At 39.6% G+C, this 19579-nt stretch overlaps 2 protein-coding genes across 2 annotated transcripts in view; both read right to left on the bottom strand.

The window, feature by feature from the left end:
• LOC108230392 (solute carrier family 22 member 13-like) overlaps window positions 1–7037 on the bottom strand; it is a 32105-nt gene extending 25068 nt beyond the window's left edge. Inside the window, exons 1-8 of the mRNA XM_017406548.3 lie at window positions 6658–7037; window positions 3235–3338; window positions 2945–3097; window positions 2619–2792; window positions 2405–2525; window positions 2227–2321; window positions 822–1036; window positions 612–720 (exon numbers count right to left, since the gene is read on the bottom strand). Of these exons, the coding sequence (XP_017262037.2) occupies window positions 612–720; window positions 822–1036; window positions 2227–2321; window positions 2405–2525; window positions 2619–2792; window positions 2945–3097; window positions 3235–3338; window positions 6658–7032 (1346 nt within the window). The 5' untranslated portion in view covers window positions 7033–7037. The remainder of the gene's footprint in view (window positions 1–611; window positions 721–821; window positions 1037–2226; window positions 2322–2404; window positions 2526–2618; window positions 2793–2944; window positions 3098–3234; window positions 3339–6657) is intronic.
• A 5228-nt stretch (window positions 7038–12265) lies between these two features.
• LOC119616595 (solute carrier family 22 member 13-like) lies at window positions 12266–19266 on the bottom strand. Its single transcript, XM_037973241.1, has 10 exons — window positions 18719–19266; window positions 17646–17749; window positions 17355–17509; window positions 17031–17202; window positions 16817–16937; window positions 16637–16731; window positions 14920–15134; window positions 14710–14818; window positions 12663–12857; window positions 12266–12568 (listed from the first exon to the last, which is right to left on the bottom strand). The coding sequence occupies exons 1-10, from the start codon at window positions 19091–19093 to the stop codon at window positions 12505–12507; spliced, it is 1605 nt and encodes a 534-aa protein (XP_037829169.1). The 5' UTR covers window positions 19094–19266; the 3' UTR covers window positions 12266–12504.
• Window positions 19267–19579: the final 313 nt, after the last annotated feature.

Below are 19579 nucleotides of genomic sequence, written 5' to 3'. Positions count from 1 at the left end.
GAGTCCAGTGGTGGCGTTCTTTACATAACTGCATCCAACGATTTGCATTGGACTTGGTGATGGAAGGCTTGGATGCAGCTGCTCAGCCATGGAAACCCATTCCATGAAGCTCTCTACGCTCTGTTCTTGAGCTAATCTGAAGGCCACATGAAGTTTAGAAGTCTGTAGCTAATGACTCTGCAGAACGTTGGTGACCTCTGTGCTCTATGAGCCTCAGCATCTGCTGAGCCTGCTCTGTGATTTTTACATGGCTGAAATGCTGTCATGCCCAATCTCTTCCACTTTGTTTTAATCCCACTAACAGCTGACTGTGGAATATTTAGTAGGGAGAAAATTTCATGACTGAACTTATTGCACAGGTGGCATCCTATTACAGTACCACGCTGGGGCCGTGATAGAAGCTCCTGAGAGTGACCCATCCTTTTATAAATGTTTGCAGAAGCAGTCTGCATGCCTAGATGCTTGATTTTACACACCTGTGGCCATGGAAGGGATTGGAGCACCTGATTGATTGGTGAGTTAATAGTTTTGTCAATACAATGTATAAAGCAGGAATAAGTGATTTTATGTTATCTTTAAGAGAAGCAGATAAAACAGCCGATGAACATTACCTTATATTGGTTGGGTATAATTCAGCTGTGTAAACATAGGCTATATTAAAAGCAGCTGTGGCAGAGAATTTTCCCAGCATTGCTATGACTGTCACCACCACAGGAAGATCTGATTGGTACATAATGAACAAGAGAGACATGTATAATTGAAATATTATCTCTCTATACATTAAACAGAAAAATTAAACATTAACAGGGTTTCAAAGATACCTTTTGGGATGGCTAGTGTCAGCAGACAAGAGGCACCACCGAAGAACAGGAAACCTGCTTCACACATTCTCCTCCCAAAGTGTTGAATCATACGCCAGGCGCTCATGTTAGCAGGAATTTCAACAAAACCAAAGATGAGCTGTGTGAGGTAAATATCGAGGCCGAAACTCCCAACATTCAGGCTCAGTCCATAATACATAAAACTTACTGCAAACCTAGAAGCAGATGCAATCTTTAGTTTTATGATTTCAAACACACACATAAAAATGATCTTATCTTAAAGTGATAATTCAAATCATTTGAAGTTGGATTCTGTAAAACAGCTATAAACAAAATGGTATAGGTTGTAGATAGCTCTTTACCTAACTCAGTTTATATACATAGAGTTTATGTTGGGCTAAATTCATGCACTATATTTTATGAATAAATTCAGTAAATTATGAACTAACTTTTATGATGTAGCGATCATGTCTGAAATAACTTTTGTAACTGCATCAAAAATACATTTGCCTCTCAAAGTGGGCAACACAGTTTCTACTGTTCCTACAGACACTGAACTGTATTGTGAGAAAGGACACACATGGGAATGTTGAGACTAACCTATTAGAAATCACTAAATCCCAATTGGTGTGTTTACTCAAACATTGTGGATAATAAAAATGCTCCTTATCTTCTTGTGACAGCAGACAGATAATGGAAGCGAGATAAAGTGTAAAACAAAAAATGTAAAATCTCAGGTTGTGTTCTTTACATTTGTTGAAAGTCTAAAATTGCTAAGAGAAATGGGTATAATTAGTTAATTAGCTTTTATTACATCAGGTGATGAATCGTAAAGTGTGTGTGCAACTTATGTGGGAAACTTGTATTGATTAATTGAACTAGAACCAGTTCTTTCCTTCATTCTCACTTCTCAGACTCTGATGACCAATAAAGACATGGTTTGTTGGCCTTGGTTGCTCCTGTCTTATATTTTCTTATCTTTTTTATACAATGTAACCATGCAGACTTTTGATCTTTTTATAACTTTGTTTCATAAGTTGGACACATAGTGCAAACCAGTGACCAGCTCTCCTTAAGTCTATTAATTATTGAACTTTGTGAGTCTACTAATGAAGGCACAAGAGCCTATGTTGTGTAAAAGAATATGAGTAAGACAAACCTTCTTCATAACAATCAGACCGTACCAGCTTGTGGTTATGAAGTGTGTTGATAAAAAGTTTTCTTCTGGGTAACTAACAATTACTGTGACAGTGCTTTTGTTTTTATGCTATTTCAATTATACCTCATGTTCAATGTTCCATTAATTCAAACAGCCATAATTGGTATTGCTCATTTACAAATTATTCTACAACCTGTAAATATGCAAATAGTTGTATATACATTTATCCTATTTAAGTTAACGCACCAGTTAAAGGCCATAATTGCAGTGCGTTTTCTCACATACGGTATCCGAAAGATGTCCAACATGTTCTTTCTGTCCGGATTACTCTCCACATTGACCTATAGATACAAAAATGTTGGAAATGTTCAGTCATGCAAATTTTCATACACTTTAGAGTTCAAATTGCAGTTTGGATGATGACCTTATCTAGGAGATCTTCTGGTAAACTCCTTTTGTTCACTCTGGCTGCTCGCTCGAGCTGCTTTTGTGCCTCCTTCTTCCTGCCCTGCGTCATGAGCCATCGAGCTGACTCTGGGAGAAACCTGTCGAAACAACAAGAAGTTCAAGTTCAAACCCAACCTTCATTGTCTGTGTTTGGCTGGTGGATGATATTCTCCTATTAAACAGATGCTAACCAGTACATGGTCACCAGGAAAACAATAATAGGGGCGAACAGCACCAGCTGCCGAATCCTCCAGTTTTTAGCCAAATAAGCGATACCAGACAAAAGCATCTGTCCGACAGCAAACACACCCGTAATGACCATTGTGCACATAGCAGATTTCGAAGGACCAACCCATTCCACCACTGCAAAAAACAAACAAACCAAACAAAAATGAATGGAAAAAAATGTTCAAAATATCTGATTTTCTTAGCAAATTCACACCCAATCTAATCAACTTCTTTTTCAAATACTCAATGATACTACTATTCATACATGTTAAAAATTGTGGACTTACTCAATACAGATGTGTTCATAATAATAACACCACTTGAGGCCCCATTAAAAAATCTTAGAACCATATAAACATAGATGTTTGGGGAGAAGGCAATGGTTACACCAAACAACATCGTGAGGAAAAGTGAAAGGAGGATCGCAAATTTCCTGCCAAACCTGTAAAAACGACAACAGATGTTGGTTTACTTCTAAATATTTTGTATATTTAATCCCAGTGCATCTTTACCTCAGTTGTAAATGTTAAGAGTTGGTTCCTAAAGAAGAGGTGTAGATTTAAAGATGGGATGTACTACCTGTCAGAAGTAGACCCAAACACCAATGATCCACAAAGAAAACCTGCCATGTGGAGAGACTGGGAAACCTGAATCAACCCCCTCTTATCACAAACGAGATCAAACTGTAAAGAAAAACAATGATTACAGGAGGAACTGATGTACTGTGCAAGAAATTTAAACCAACCACATGTAGGGATCTTTATGTATGTTTCCATTTTTTGATCATTTTGTGGTGTTCCCTGTTGGGTTGTGTTTCTATATCCTCATGTTCATGAATTTGGGGTTCTCAGTTCTCTCCTGTCAAGCCCACTCTCACCTGTCCCTAATTGTTCTCTCACCAGGTGATTGTCATTTGAGTTCATTAGTTGTCGCTTCATATTCTGTTCTTCCCTGTTGTCCTTTAGTTATGTCATGGTTTAGTGGTTGGTTGGAGTGAACCAAATGAGGGCCCGTCTGACTACGGAGAGGGTGGACAGGATTCAGTCCCTACTCCAGTCCTTTCAGGTCGGGGCAGCACCTCCACTCCAGCTGTGGCTGAGACTGCTGGGGATGCTGGTAGAAGCCTCAGCTTTGACTCCCCTGGGGCTGCTTCACCTGTGACCCTTGCAGAGATGGCTCAACAGCCTCCACATGGACCCCTGTCGGCACCGGCAGGTCAAGGTGCGGGTTACACCCAGCTGTGCAGTGCTCCTCCGCCGGTGGCGGGGCAGAGCATACCTGCGGCACGGGGTCTCCCTTGGTGCGGTCCCTGGGAGGCGGGAGGTGGTCACTACAGACGCATCGCCCCTGGGGTGGGGGGCGGTGTGGCAGTGCAGGTCCGTCCAGGGGCGGTGGACCGCTCAGGAGGGGCACCTCCACATCAATGTCTTGGAGCTGAGAGTGATCTATGGGGCGCTCAGGCACTTCTTGCCCTCTCTCGAGGGGAAGCATGTGCTCATCAGGTCGGTGTTCCACATCAACCACCAGGGTGGGACCAGGTCGTTACTGTGCCTGAGGGAGGCCCGGAGGCTGTGGACCTGGGCATACCCTCGCTTCGCTTCCATCAAGGCTATGCACCTACCAGGGACGAGGACCTCTCTGGCTGACTACCTGTCCCACCAGAGGCTTCCCCCAGGGGAATGGAGGCTCCATCCTCAGGTGGTTCGGCAGATATGGGGCCGGTTCGGCAGGGCCCAGGCCGATCTCTTTGCCTCAAGGAGCAGTGCACAGTGCCCCCTGTGGTTTTCCCTGGCAGAGACCAGCGCCCCGCTGGGGATGGATGCCCTCGCGAATGGATGGCCAGCCGGTCTGCTGTATGCTTTTCCCCCATTTCCACTGCTTCTCCCCACTCTCCACCGAGTGCGGTCAGGGACCCTGAGGGTTCTCTTGGTGGCCCCCGAGTGGCCCATGAGGGTCTGGTTTCCACTTCTTCTCAGTCTGCTGGATGGGGAGCCGTGGCGACTTCTGGTCAGGGCAGACCTGTTGTCTCAGATGGAGGGAAGGATTTGGCACCCGTCTCCAGGCCATCTGCATCTCACAGTGTGGCCACTGAAGGGTGCTGGCAGCCCCTGACAGGTCTGGAGCCCTCCATTCAGCGAACTCTGCACAGTGCCAGGGCTCCGTCTACGATGAGGGTTTATGCTCATTGCTGGCACCATTTCTCAGCGTGGTGCAGGCTCAAGGGGGTTGACCCAGTTTTGTGTTCCCTACATGACATCCTGAGGTACCTGCAGGGTCTGTTCGATGCTGGACGGGTGGTATCAACCCTGAAGGTGCACTTGGCAGCCTTTTCAGCCAGCCACAGCGGCATTGATGGCAGGCGAGTGGAGGCACACTACTGGGCGGCACAGTTTCTCTGCGGTGTAAGGAGGCTACATCCCACGCTGCCGAGGCCAGCGGCAGCATGGGACCTCCCACTGGTGTTGAAGGCCCTAAGCCGGCCACCTTTCGAGCCCATGTGTGTGGCTCCACTAAAACTAGTGTCCCTCAAAACGTCCTTTCTGTTGGCAATAACAACAGCTAAGTAGGTCAGTGAGCTCCACGCGCTTGCCATCACCCCTACTTGCCTGCGCTGGAAGGCAGATGGGTCTGGGGTGACACTGCGGCCGAACATCGCCTTTCTCCCTAAGGTTCTGTCCCCAGGCTATGTGAATACGGCCATCGAACTGGGGGTGTACTGCCCTCCCCCTTTTCAGTCCGAGGAACAGAGGTTGGCGAACACGCTGTGCCCATTGTCGCTACAGGTGCTATTCGGTGATCAGACCATCTGTTTGTCTGTCATGGGGGACAGAACAGGGGGCGGGCCCTTTCGAAACACAGGCTGTGGCATTGGGTCGTCGATGCCATTGCGCTGGCTTATGAATCTGCGGGGGCTGCTGCCACTCTACCAGGAGCGTGTCCGCATCCTGGGCGGCAATAAAGGGGGTACCACTAACAGTGATCTGAGCAGCGGCGTCATGGGCGACACCATGTACGTTTGCACGATTCTACCGCCTCAACGTAGCACACGAATCTGCGCTGGCTTCGGCAATCCTGCCTCTGGCTTCATCTACCTCCTGAGAGGGAGGTGAGTACTGCGTTCCTTGTAACATCGCTGGCATAAGTCATCCACTTTGTTTACTGCCACTGGCAGTCAGGAAGGAATGAAACAGAATGGAAGTTACTCTGTAACTATGGTTCTGTGAATTCCTGGATGACTGCCAGTCACACTGGTCACTCGGAACTTCTTCCCCGCGAGAAGATCCGAAGAGGCCGAACGTAGCCTCACACGTGCTATTTACAGACGCACGCCCAGGTGAGCTACGTGTCACATGCGTGACTTTGTTTACATTAATTCTTGCTTTGTTTACTGCCACTGGCAGTCATGCAGGAATTCACAGAACCATAGTTACAGAGTAACTTCGGTTTTTTAGTTCAGTGCTCAGAGTCTGCCTGCTTTCCCTTACGCAAACCTGACACCATACTTTGGACTTTTGTTCAGGAATCTAACCAGGACAGCATTTTATGGGTTTATAAATGGGAAATGTGAACAAGTGGAGTACAAGAGAAGAACTGTCAGAATCAAACTCATCCCTTAAATTTAGGATCTATTTTTTGCCTGAAATGGTTTGACAAATACACAACAATACTGACAAATTTCTTCTGAAAATGCTCAGATTTTAGACTAAACATTTATGAAAAGCAGACAAATTTAGAGGTAAAACTTTAAAAGATGTTTAGAATATCTGTAGAAATATTAATGAAAACCATTTTTCAGGATGATAGGAAAGTCTGGCTCCCTGGAAAGCAAAATATAAAGGAACGATAAATAACTCGAGTACTCAATACTATATAAATCTAACTCATGTATAAATCTACATGAACAGCAAAAAACTACAAACGAAACAAACCAGACAAGTCTAATCCTACAAGCCTGCAAACATAAGTAAATGGATGAAGAATAAATCATTGTTTTCTGTTTACCTCTGTCAAAATGCTGGAAACCCCAGGCTGAACCTCATACTTCCATCCATGTATGCATGTTGTTGTGCTGTTAAGGCCGTATCGTTCAATCGTTTCCAAATCCAGATCCACAGGTGTGAACATTTTACAGCTTTCAAACCTTCCACCCTCGTCCACTGGGATGGTGAGATGTTTTTGTTTCTCCTCTGTCAGGTTTGGTCCTTTCTCCAAGATCCAGTCTGTGTTACAGTGGTGTGGAAAGCTCATGCCTATGAACACCTGACCGATCACGTTGAAAGCTGGGAAAATGCTGGGGATGCATAACGCAGCAAGCATCAACTTCTGAAACAAACCAAACTCCCCAACCTCCTTCAGGACCTGTCCGAAGCTGCTCATGTTGACATATGGTTCAGCTTACAGAGCCTTCTCACGGGCAAACAAAGGGCAAGATGACTTAATTAATATTTAACTCAGAACATTAAGATAGTCACAATAATTGCCTTGTTCCTATAGACAGCAGAAATAACAATTTTCGCACGAACAAAAAAAAAATCACACCAAGTCAGTCAATATAATGAGCAGAGATTATTAATCTAACGCCACAACTAAAATAACACAGATGAAATAAAATGTTATTAGCAGGGGTGTGGCTATGAGCGGGCCTGGCAAGGTCTAGTCCTGCCTACTTTATACTAAGGCCAATACAATCAAATAGCCTCCATTTTTCCTTTTTTTGTGCTCTTAATCATTTGAAAATAAATAAATGTAGATGTTCCTAGGCCATCCTTTAAATGACTTTACACAATGAAATATATGTGCCTGTGTTCATGTTTGATTTTGGAATCTTATATAGGTAGACTGTGGTTATGCTTTACAGATTTAGTTTTAAAGATTTGGTTTTCACTTTTTATGCGGTCTCTGTGTCTAAAGCCATTTGTCCCATCGTCTGAATACATTTAATTGTTTAAGTAATTCAACAATAGATTGGTTTAATAACAGAGACTGCTGAAGTATAAAGACAACAGAAACATTTTTCTATTTTTCAAGTGTTTTAAAAACAATGTTAAACTTTGTACCCCACTCACTTCTAGGAAGAGGTACCTGTAAACAGGCAACTGGCTAGGCTACTGGTTAGCACATAAAAAACAAACAAGTAACAAATAAATAAATCTGGATTATTGGAATAACATGGAAAGAATGGTTACATTGTTAGATCAATGATAAAAAACAACAAAACACAATGTTGGTATTATGAATTCTGAATTTTGTTCTTTTGCAACAGAAGAAGTTAACGAAAAAAGGAATGTTTTTTTATTTTTATTTTTATTCATTTTAAAAGTTTCAGGCAAATAGAAGAGAAGCAGCTGTAGTGGCACACAGGTTTTACAGGAATTCTATGAGAGGCCTTTTAGTATATGGTCTGCTGTAAAACTAAATTAGAGAATGTGAAATGAATAGCTGGTAACTTTTCTTTTTTATGTATGTTAGAGAATGGATGTTGTTAATGACAAGCTCATGACCAGATGTTCAGGAATATGTTCAAATAAATGTTAAAAAATAAAACAACATACTACACAATCTTATTTAATAGTGCAAAATCTCACGCTCGGAGTATGTGTTTTTAAACTACCCCCAACTACAATCACACCAAGTTTCAGGTCAATATCTGTAAATATGACTGAGGTACAGCCATTTTTGTCAGGTAACTGTGGCAGCCATCTTGAATCAGGCTTACTTCAAAAGTCAGTTAGTTACAGATCTCTTCCAGTGATTGCTTTCTGCAAGTTTAATTAAATTTGTTCAGTGACTAATGAGATATTTTAACAAAAAGATTTCCCAATACAAACTCACACACACATTTACTGGGTTTGCTCAATTAACGGGACAAATTTTTCAAACCAGTTTTTTGCAACACTAAACAGACACGTCTTTCCACTTGTGCTAGAAAGATGTAGTAAATCTTGAGAAATTCTGTTTGAGCTATACAACACAAATTTCACTTCAAAATTTAGATAAACACATCAGAAATCAAAATACAAGAACCTGACACAATTTTTGTATTAAGAGGTCAATGATAATGAAGTACTTAGCTCCGCCCATGACACAAACAGTAATTGCCAGGGCCTACTTTATTTGTCAGGACCATGTCCATACACATACACAAACATGAAATTTCTGTGTATTAAAAAGGCCAAACATATTCAGTCTTCTTGCATTGCTGGCATTTAATCATAGTGGCCAGTTTTCCTTTTTTTAATGTGTTCGCCAAAATGTCTCATGACTGCGGTAATTTCTATGGGAGACCATGGATGCTTTTTTGCTCTCCCAGCACTTTCCAGGGATACTAGAAAAAAAGAGAAATAAATCATTAATGAAAACCAACTCCACTTTAAACATTTTAAAACAATTATGAAATTGGTGGTTGGTGTATTTTTGGTTGTAAAAATGCTTCTAGGCTATAAGTTTTGTACTGACGTAATGCCTGTTTACTCCCCTTTTAAAATGTGCATTCTCAAAGAACATACATTAATTGTTTAGAAATTAACTTGAAACCTTAAACCTACATTAATAACTTTTTGCCATGTAAAGTTCAGGGGAAAAACCTGTAATTTAAAAAAAAGAAAAAAAGAAAAGATCCACTCTTAACACAGCTTGTTCTTCAACAGAACAAACGAAATAACTGACTAAAACTGTTAGGTTTACGGGTCTTATCGAAGGTGAGTAACTTGAGGTACGGAAGACACAGGCGAGATTAGCTAAAGGTTAGTGAGTTTTATTTACAGTGTCAGGGATGCTAGGTACAGGTTAGGTGAATAATGGTCCTCTGTGATCCGTTTGTTCCCTGGTGGGCTGAAGGCAAATCTGTGCGGACGGGTTTCAGGCTGGGAGGCTCGCAGGCTAGGGCTCACGGTGCGCAGGAACAAACTCGGTTTGGCAGCTTGGAGACGTGCCCAGGAACAGGATCAGGTTTTCTGGACAGGCACAAACAGAACACAAGTTAGAAGCACACGAATAAACTTCTCAGTAGGTTGGGGCTGAGACTGATTACCCAAAGGCAATTGATGCATCAGTGCTGGTCCGTCCCTCCAAACTGCCTTAAGAACGCTTCGGAGGTTGATTCTAACCCAGAGCAGCTGCGGTTTGTCAGTAAGCCGACCAATCAGGAAATACACAACAGGTGGTGGAATGGTAGATTGCCACAAAAACAAAACAAAAACATACACTCATTGAGGACTTACACTACCAGTCAAAAGTTTGGACCCACCTTCTCATTTTAATGAGAATGAGAAGATAAAGAGAGAACCATGAAAATATGCAGCATGTCCATCGAGACTATTATTATTATGTGCATAGAAAAACAACAAAGATTTTTCACATAATTGTGTGGGTCCATTTTGTGGGGGGTCACAACAATCACATTTCGAAAGCTAAGAAATATTGTAAGTGGATAGCTCAACCAAAAGAAAAAAAAAACATCTGAACATACAGAGCTTCAGAAGACTGAACTGGATTTATTGTCTTCATAATGCATTTACTTGTCAAATTTAAAATTATACAAAACTTGTGAATCTATACACAGCTAAATACAATTCTTATGAGTTCATGTTTAAATAAGTAAAAGTAAAAAAGTCGTTAGAGATGAAAATCAATTCTGATGTCTTTTCTGGAAAAGATCTGCATGCGTACACATCAGCAGTGTGACACGGAAGAGCTAAACAGAAGGGATGAACACTGAATGAATCTATGCTTCTAAATAAAAAAAAAAATTAAAAATGTCCACCTAATGTATGAACCTGTCCAGTTGAGTATTACACAGCACCTGTGTGTGTGCATGCTTCTAAATGTAATGTTCATTATTTTGTACTTGTAATTTCGAAATTGAATCCTCCAAATTCCTGTATCTTACATATTAAAGTTACATCGGATCTGTGTGTCTGAATACTGCTGAATATCATTCTCATGAATTTATTTTAGATAATAAATAAGTCATTAGAGATGAAAATTACCTCTAGTGAGTTGCCTGAAAAGGATCTGCATGTGTCCATATCAGCAACCTGACAAGGCTTCTCTTTAAAATTGTGTTCAAAGCTGGTAGAATGACTTGTGACATTACTTTTGCACTTCTAATTACCTTGCTTTTCATGGCCAGTCAGAATCACCATAATTATAAGTGAAAATATATGAAAATGCTGTATGAATGAATAAAACAGTATTACATCTCTCACTTTCTCTCTCTCACTTTCTATTGACAGGTTCTCAAAACCTTCAAATAAAAAAATAATCTTAATCCTAAGGATTACTATCTAAGATAATTTATGCCCATGAAAGAATATCACACACTGATACACATCACAGAAAATGACCAAATAGAGTTGACTTTTTTCTAATTTTGGAGTGAGCCACCTTCCCTTTTTAACTCTGGTACACTGACTAGCATGCTTGCTAATAAGTAGCTAAACTGTCACAAATCAGATACTTTGGTGTATCCAAACATCAGGTAACCTACACCATTCTGTAGAATTACAAAACAATATGTATCTAAATGTGTAAGGGGTTTTGTATGGGTCTTAACTCTTCCTCCACACAAAACAATTGAAACATGTTGAAATAACATAAAATGGCTGGCACCTGAACTTGACGAACTGTACCATGTTGACAGAAGAAGAGGGGTATGACTATGAATTTGTTTTTGTGACAGTTTAGAAGTCATTCTTTTAAATACTAGTGATGTACATGTAGAAATCCATGTTTGACATTTATTTATTACATTTTAATAAGATAGACTTGTCAGGTCTTGCATACAGAAATAATAGATTAATGCATTAAGAAGTTAAAAAAATTGTGATTTCTTCTATTTGATCAGAGCTTGTTCTCTCATTGACATAATTAACAAAATGGCAGCAGTGGAGCGTAAAAATAATGTGGTGAAAAATGGCTTTTTAAGGTTTCAATGTCTTGTCATCTGTGCACTTATCAGAGACATTTAGTCTTAATGTTTCAAAATAACAATATTTGATCAAAATGTATATTCATTTGTTCATAATTTTAGGTGTTGTATACATTTCAAGGTTTGACAAAATGCTGGGTTTAAGCATCCAACTAATCTTTAAAACATCTTCAGTTTTATAGCATAGAGAGTGATCATACTGTATTGCCAACTCATCCTTAGTGTAAACAGCGACCCATGAATTAGAAGGACAGTGAAAAAATTATCAGGACCTTCCGGCAGACAACCAATCAGAATAAGACATTGTGTGAATATTAATGAGGTCTTGCTATTACACAGCCTGCCTCTGGGGGCGCTGTGGTGATATGCAGATTATACACAAAATCAGGTTGTGTATTAAAGGGACATCTTGGTCTTTTTTTTTTTTTTTTTTTTTTTTTTTTTTTTTTTTTTTTCATTTTCAGGGTTAATTGGCCAAAAGAAACCAATCTACATTTTTAGAATTTTGTCAAAAGTAGCAGGACACCACTCTTGTCCTGGTAATCCAAAATGTCATTCTAGTGTGGTGTATATTCTGACCAATTGTCCTGCTAAAACACATCTACCAACGCAGCCACACACACACACACCCATACACATCCAAAATCATTGTTGTCTACCTTCACCCTTGAGTGGTGGGCGATAAAGATGTAAAACTCATTACAAAAATTATCAGAAGTTGTAAAAGTTTATTTCAGCAGTCCAACATGTTTTGTAAAATACAAAAAACATTTAAATAAACTTATTTCCCTTTATAATCAATTTACATTACAACATACTGTACATTTTTTTGGCTAAAATGATTGTTGTTGTTTAAAAATTTTTATACTTGCTAATAAATGGCAGACATATTAAATGTCTTCTTTTGATTTTAGTATGAATTATAGCTTCGTTTCAGCACCTTCAGAGCAGCTTCGGTCCCCCACTGTTCCATTAGTTGTGTTTCTAATTTACAAACAGAAGGAACACATGTACAGTTAATGTATAATGTACTAAATATTGTGTTGCATCATATTAATAGTTGTAGTAATGAGATTACTTGAGCTCAGTGTGGTCCTGAAGTTCAACATTGAGGGTTTCAGGCAGCAGCAAACAGAAACCACCAGCAGCGATTGGGATGATGCCATAAATCACCATGGGAACGGTGGGATGGTAAACATCCAGGAGTCTGATCAGGGGTGCCATGATGCCCCCCACGCGAGCGCTCATGGAGTTCAGACCCATACCACTATGCCTGCAGAAAAATGTAATAAAATACCATTTGAACTGGATAATTAAATTGATATAAATGAAAATTATTGCAGTTTCTTGAAAAAATAACTAGTTATGTTTCTGGAAAAAACATTCAGGATTAAACTTATTTCAGTAATGCATGACACTAATGAGAGCAGAAAACGGCTTTTAAATGAAGTAAATAAACTGTAAAGTATTTATTTAAAAAAAAACAAACACTAAAAATCACCATAAACTGTTTTAAGCATACAATGTCCCACAAAAACATGAAAACATATTGTCTATACCTTACAAAGATTTGTTAAATTGGAAAAAGTCAACAATAAAACATCCGTACAGTGTACACAAAGTCAAATTTTAAAGTGTACTATTTCAAAATACTTAACCCAGACACAGAGCAAAAAGAAACCCCAAATCAACAAAAAAGTGAAAGTGTATTTCTGCAATCTTAAAACAACTTTATTTAAGGAAAGAAAAAAATCTGTAGGTGCTCCTATTTGCACTTGCAAATAACCACAACATTCTATGTAACATGAAACTGATGGAGGTGAAGGGGTTTGTAAAATACCGCTCACAGTGAAATTTTATGGAATACATTATATTGCTAAAAGTAATCCCTCATCTCCATTCAAACACAAATGAACTAGAGTGACATCCCATTCTTAATCCATAGGGTTTACTTGGATGTTGGCCCACCTTTTGCAGCTATAACAGCTTCAACTCTTCTAGGAAGGCTTTCTACAGCTTTAGGAGTGTGATATTTTCTTCCAGAAGCTCATCTGTGAGGTCAGACACTGGTGTTAGACAGAAGGCCTGTCTCACAGTCTCTGATCTAATTCGTCCTAAAAGGTGTTTTATCGGGTGGAGGTCAAGGCTCTATGCAGGCCAGTCAAGTTCTTCCACACCAAACTCCCTCCTCTGTGTCTTTACGGACCTTGCTTTGTGCACTTGCATGCAGTCATGTTGGAACAGGAAGAGGCCATCGCCAAACTGTTTCCACAAAGTTAGGAGCATGAAATAATTCAAAATGTCTTGGTGTGCTGAAGCAATAAGAGTTCCTTTCACTGGAACAAAGCTGCAGAAAGTAGCTCCTGAAAAACAACAACACACCATAATCCCCCCTCCATCAAACTTTACATTTGGCCCAATGTAGTCACACAAGTAACGTTCTCCTGGCAATCTGCAAACCCAGACTGGTCCATCAGACTGCCAGACAAGACAGCATGATTCGTCCCTCCAGAGAACTCGTCTCCACTGCTCTAGAGTCCAGTGGTGGCGTTCTTTACATAACTGCATCCAACGCTTTGCATTGGACTTGGTGATGGAAGGCTTGGATGCAGCTGCTCAGCCATGGAAACCCATTCCATGAAGCTCTCTACGCTCTGTTCTTGAGCTAATCTGAAGGCCACATGAAGTTTAGAAGTCTGTAGCTAATGACTCTGCAGAACGTTGGTGACCTCTGTGCTCTATGAGCCTCAGCATCTGCTGAGCTCGCTCTGTGATTTTACATGGCTGAAATGCTGTCATGCCCAATCTCTTCCACTTTGTTTTAATCCCACTAACAGCTGACTGTGGAATATTTAGTAGGGAGAAAATTTCATGACTGGACTTATTGCACAGGTGGCATCCTATTACAGTACCACGCTGGGACCGTGATAGAAGCTCCTGAGAGTGACCCATCCTTTTATAAATGTTTGCAGAAGCAGTCTGCATGCCTAGATGCTTGATTTTACACACCTGTGGCCATGGAAGTGATTGGAACACCTGATTTCAATGATTTAGATTGGTGAGTTAATACTTTTGATTTTATGTTATCTTTAAGAGAAGCAGATAAAACAGCCGATGAACATTACCTTATATTGGTTGGGTATAATTCAGCTGTGTAAACATAGGCTATATTAAAAGCAGCTGTGGCAGAGAATTTTCCCAGCATTGCTATGACTGTCACCACCACAGGAAGATCTGATTGGTACATAATGAACAAGAGAGACATGTATAATTGAAATATTATCTCTCTATACATTAAACAGAAAAATTAAACATTAACAGGGTTTCAAAGATACCTTTTGGGATGGCTAGTGTCAGCAGACAAGAGGCACCACCGAAGAACAGGAAACCTGCTTCACACATTCTCCTCCCAAAGTGTTGAATCATAGGCCCAGCACTCATGTTAGCAGGAATTTCAACAAAACCAAAGATGAGCTGTGTGAGGTAAATATCGAGGCCGAAACTCCCAACATTCAGGCTCAGTCCATAATACATAAAACTTACTGCAAACCTAGAAGCAGATGCAATCTTTAGTTTTATGATTTCAAACACACACATAAAAATGATCTTATGTTAAAGTGATAATTCAAATCATTTGAAGTTGGATTCTGTAAAACAGCTATAAACAAAATGGTATAGGTTGTAGATAGCTCTTTACCTAACTCAGTTTATATACATAGAGTTTATGTTGGGCTAAATTGATGCATTATATTTTGTGAATAAATACAATAAATTATGAACTAACTTCTATGATGTAGCGATCATTTTTGGAATAACTTTTGTAACTGCATCAAAAATTTATTTGCTTCTCAACGTGGGCAATACAGTTTCTACTGTTCCTACAAACAGACACTGAACTGTATTGTAAAAAAGGACACACACAGGAATGTTGAGACTAACTGTCCAGATCAGAGGAGATGACGGAGACGAACCCAGTATGCAGACTCCTGTTAAAATGAAACTAATTTATTAAACTAACGACAAAACAAAAACAAAAGCTGTTGAGGCAGCAAACTAATAAAACTGACTCAAAAATTACAGGAAACAAATACCAACAGAAACAGGAGCATAAACAGGATCAGGAACAGGATCGGGAACGGGCAGGACAGAAACTAACAACATCAAACAAAGAACCAGCGGAGTGTGGAAGGCAATGACCGGGATGACTGGGGATGATGAGGTAAGTGGAGACAGGTAGTGTGATTACGAAGTAGGGACAGGTGTAGGTGGGTGTGGCAGGGAGACAGAGAGAGACTGAGGAAGAGCAAATGAAACAAGAAACGAGATAAGACAGAAACCAAAACACAAACTAAATAAAAATAAAACAAACCCATAACACAGAAAAAACCCAAATCACCACATTAACCTATCAGAAATCACTAAATCTCAATTGGTGTGTTTACTCAAACATTGTGGGTAATAAAAATGCTCCTTATTTTCTTGTGACAGCAGACAGATAATAGAAGCGAGATAAAATGTGCCAAAATTGTATTGGCTAGTTTAACTACAACCAGCTCTTCCCTTCTCACTTCTCTGACTCTGATGGTTTGTTGTCCTTGGTTGCTCTTGTCATATATTATCTTATCGTGTTTGTACAATGTAACCATGCAGGCTTTTAATCTTTTTATAACTTTGTTTCACAAGTTGGACCCATAGTGCAAACCAGTGACCAGGTCTCCTTAAGTCTATTAATTATTGAACTTTGTGAGTCTACGAATGAAAATACATGAGCCTATGTTGTCTAAAAGAATGTAAGGAAGACAAACCTTCATTACAATCAGACCGTACCAGCTTTGGGTTATGAAGTGTGTTGATAAAAAGTTTTAATTCTTTTGGGTAACTAACAATTATTATGACAGTGCTATTGTTTTTATGCTATTTCAATTATACCTCATGTTCAAAGTTCCATTAATTCAACCAGCCATAACTGGTATTGCTCATTTATAAATTATTCAATGACCTGTAAATATGTAAATAGTTGTAAATAAATTTGTTCTGTTTAAGTAAACGCACCAGTTAAAGGCCATAATTGCAGTGCGTTTTCTCAAATATGGTATCCGGAAGATGTCCAACATGTTCTTTCTGTCCTGATTACTCTCCACATTGACCTGTAGATACAAAAATGTTGGAAATGTTCACAGTTGTGCAAATTTTCATACACTTTAGAGGTCAAAGTGCAGTTTGGATGATGACCTTATCTAGGAGATCTTCTGGTAAACTCCTTTTGTTCACTCTGGCTGCTCGTTCAAGCTGCTTTTGTGCCTCCTTCTTCCTGCCCTGCGTCATGAGCCATCGAGCTGACTCTGGGAGAAACCTGTCCAAACAACAAGAAGTTCCAGTTCAAACCCAACCTTCAATGTCTGTGCTTGGCTGGTGGATGATATTCTCCTATAAAACTGATGCTAACCAGTACATAGTCACCAGGAAAACAATAATAGGGGCGAACAGCACCAGCTGCCGAATCCTCCAATTTTTAGCCAAATAAGCGATACCAGACAAAAGCATCTGTCCGACAGCAAAAAAACCCGTAATGGCCATTGTGCAAAGAGCAGATTTTGAAGGACCAACCCATTCCACCACTGCAAAAAACAAACAAACAAAACAAAAAGGAATGGAAAAAAAAATTCATATTATCTGACTTTCTTATCAAATTTACATGCAATCTAATGAACTTCTCTTTCAAATACTCAATGATACTACTATTCATACATGTTAAAAATTGTGGACTTACCCAATACAGATGTATTCATAATAATAACACCACTTGAGGCCCCATTAAAAAATCTTAGAACCATATAAACATAGATGTTTGGGGAGAAGGCAATGGTCACACCAAACAACATTGTGAGAAAAAGTGAAAGGAGGATCGCAAATTTCCTGCCAAACCTGTAAAAACGACAACAGATGTTGATTTACTTCTAAATATTTTGTATATTTAATCCCAATGCATCTTTACCTCAATTTTAATTGTTAGAGTTGTTTACTAAAATAGAGGTGTAGATATAAAGATGGGATTTACTACCTGTCAGAAATAGACCCATATGCCAATGCTCCACAAAGAAAACCTGCCATGTGGAGAGACTGGGAAACCTGAATCAACCCCCTCGTATCACAAACGAGATCAAACTGTAAACAAAAACAATGATTACAGGAGGAACATTTGTTGTACTGTGCAAGAAATTTAAAGCAACCATATGTAGGGATTTTTATGTGTTTCAATTTTTTTTATCATTTTGTGGTGTTCCCTGTTGTGTTTTGTTTCTAGTTCCTTATATTCATGTATTTGGGTTTTTCAGTTCTTTCCTGTCCTGCCCACTCTCACCTGTCCCTCGTTGTTCTCTCACCAGGTGATTGTCATTTGAATTCATTAGTTGTCTCTTCATATTCTGTTATTTCCTGTTGTTCTTAATTAGGCATTATGAGCTCTGTGCTGTATGTCTAGTTTTCTCCCTCCTCATATTCCACCCAATTGGCCAATTAAGTAAGTTGTTTTGTTTGCTGCCATGTCAGCTCTTTCATTTAATGAGTATTTTTTCAGTTCAGTGGTCAGAGTCTACCTGCTTTTTGGGTCCAACTATACACAAACCTGACACCATACTTTGGAATTTTGTCCAGGAATCTAACCAGGACAGCATTTTTTGGGTTTACAAATGGGAAACGTGAACAAGTGGAGTACAAGAGAAGAACTGTCAGAATCAAACTCATCCCTTAAATTTAGGATCTATTTTATGCCTGAAATGGTTTGACAAATACATACACAACAACAACAACAACAAAATGCTTCTGAAAATGCTCATATTTTAGACTAAACATTTATGAAAAGCAGACAAATTTAGAGGTAAGACTCGATAGATATTCAAAATATCTGTAGAAAAACTGATAATTTTTCAGGATGATAGGAAAGTCTGGCTCCCTGGAAAGCAAAATATAAAGGAACGATAAATAACTTGAGTACTCAATACTAAAGTAATGTAGACAGTATAAATCTATATGAATAGCAAATAATTACAAGTTAAACAAACCAGAAAAGTCTAATCCTACAAGCCTGCAAACATAAGTAAATGGATGAAGAGTAAATCATTGTTTTCTGTTTACCTCTGTCAAAATGCTGGAAACCCCAGGCTGAACCTCATACTTCCATCCATGTATGCAGGTTGTTGTGCTGTTAAGGCCGTATCGTTCAATCGTTTCCAAATCCAGATCCACAGGTGTGAACATTTTACAGCTTTCAAACCTTCCACCCTCGTCCACTGGGATGGTGAGATGTTTTTGTTTCTCCTCTGTCAGGTTTGGTCCTTTCTCCAAGATCCAGTCTGTGTTACAGTGGTGTGGAAAGCTCATGCCTATGAACACCTGGCCAATCACGTCGAAAGCTGGGAAAATGCTGGGGATGCATAACGCAGCAAGCATCAACTTCTGAAACAAACCAAACTCCCCAACCTCCTTCAGGACCTGTCCGAAGCTGCTCATGTTGACATATGGTTCAGCTTTTGGAGCCTTCTCATGGGCAAACAAAGGGCAAGATGACTTAATTAATATTTAACCCAGAACATTAAGATAGTCACAATAATTGCCTTGTTCCTATCGACAGCAGAAATAACAGTTTTCGCACGAACAAAAAAAATATCACACCAATTCAGTCAATAAAATGAGCAGAGATTATTAATCTAACGCCACAACTAAAATAACACAGATGAAATAAAGTGTTAGCAGCAGGGGTGTGGCTATGAGCGGGCCTGGCAAGGTCTAGTCCTGCCTACTTTATACTAAGGCCAATACAATCAAATAGCCTCCATTTTTCCCCTTTTTTCCCCATTTTTTATGTGGTCTTAATCCTTTGAAAATAAATTAATTTAGATGCTATTAGGCCATCATTTAAATGACTTTACACAATGAAATATATGTGCCTGTGTTCAAGTTTGATTTTGGAATCTTATATAGATGGACTGTGGTTAT

This window comes from Kryptolebias marmoratus, linkage group LG21 (assembly GCF_001649575.2).
Source record: "Kryptolebias marmoratus isolate JLee-2015 linkage group LG21, ASM164957v2, whole genome shotgun sequence".
Lineage (NCBI taxonomy): Eukaryota > Metazoa > Chordata > Actinopteri > Cyprinodontiformes > Rivulidae > Kryptolebias > Kryptolebias marmoratus.
Note: the sequence above shows the minus strand (reverse complement) of the source record. Positions and strands in the feature narration are given on the sequence as shown.

What these genes read in the sequence shown, in the direction of transcription:
- LOC119616595 (XM_037973241.1), bottom strand. Translation starts at nt 19,093, where the DNA reads ATGAGCAGCTTCGGACAGGTCCTGAAGGAGGTTGGGGAGTTTGGTTTG. An exon ending in TTTCCAGCATTTTGACAGAG is followed by an intron (nt 17,750 to 18,718) that starts GTAAACAGAAAA and finishes TTTTGTTTACAG; the next exon opens with TTTGATCTCGTTTGTGATAC. An exon ending in TTCCTGGTGACTATGTACTG is followed by an intron (nt 16,938 to 17,030) that starts GTTAGCATCAGT and finishes TTGTTTGGACAG; the next exon opens with GTTTCTCCCAGAGTCAGCTC.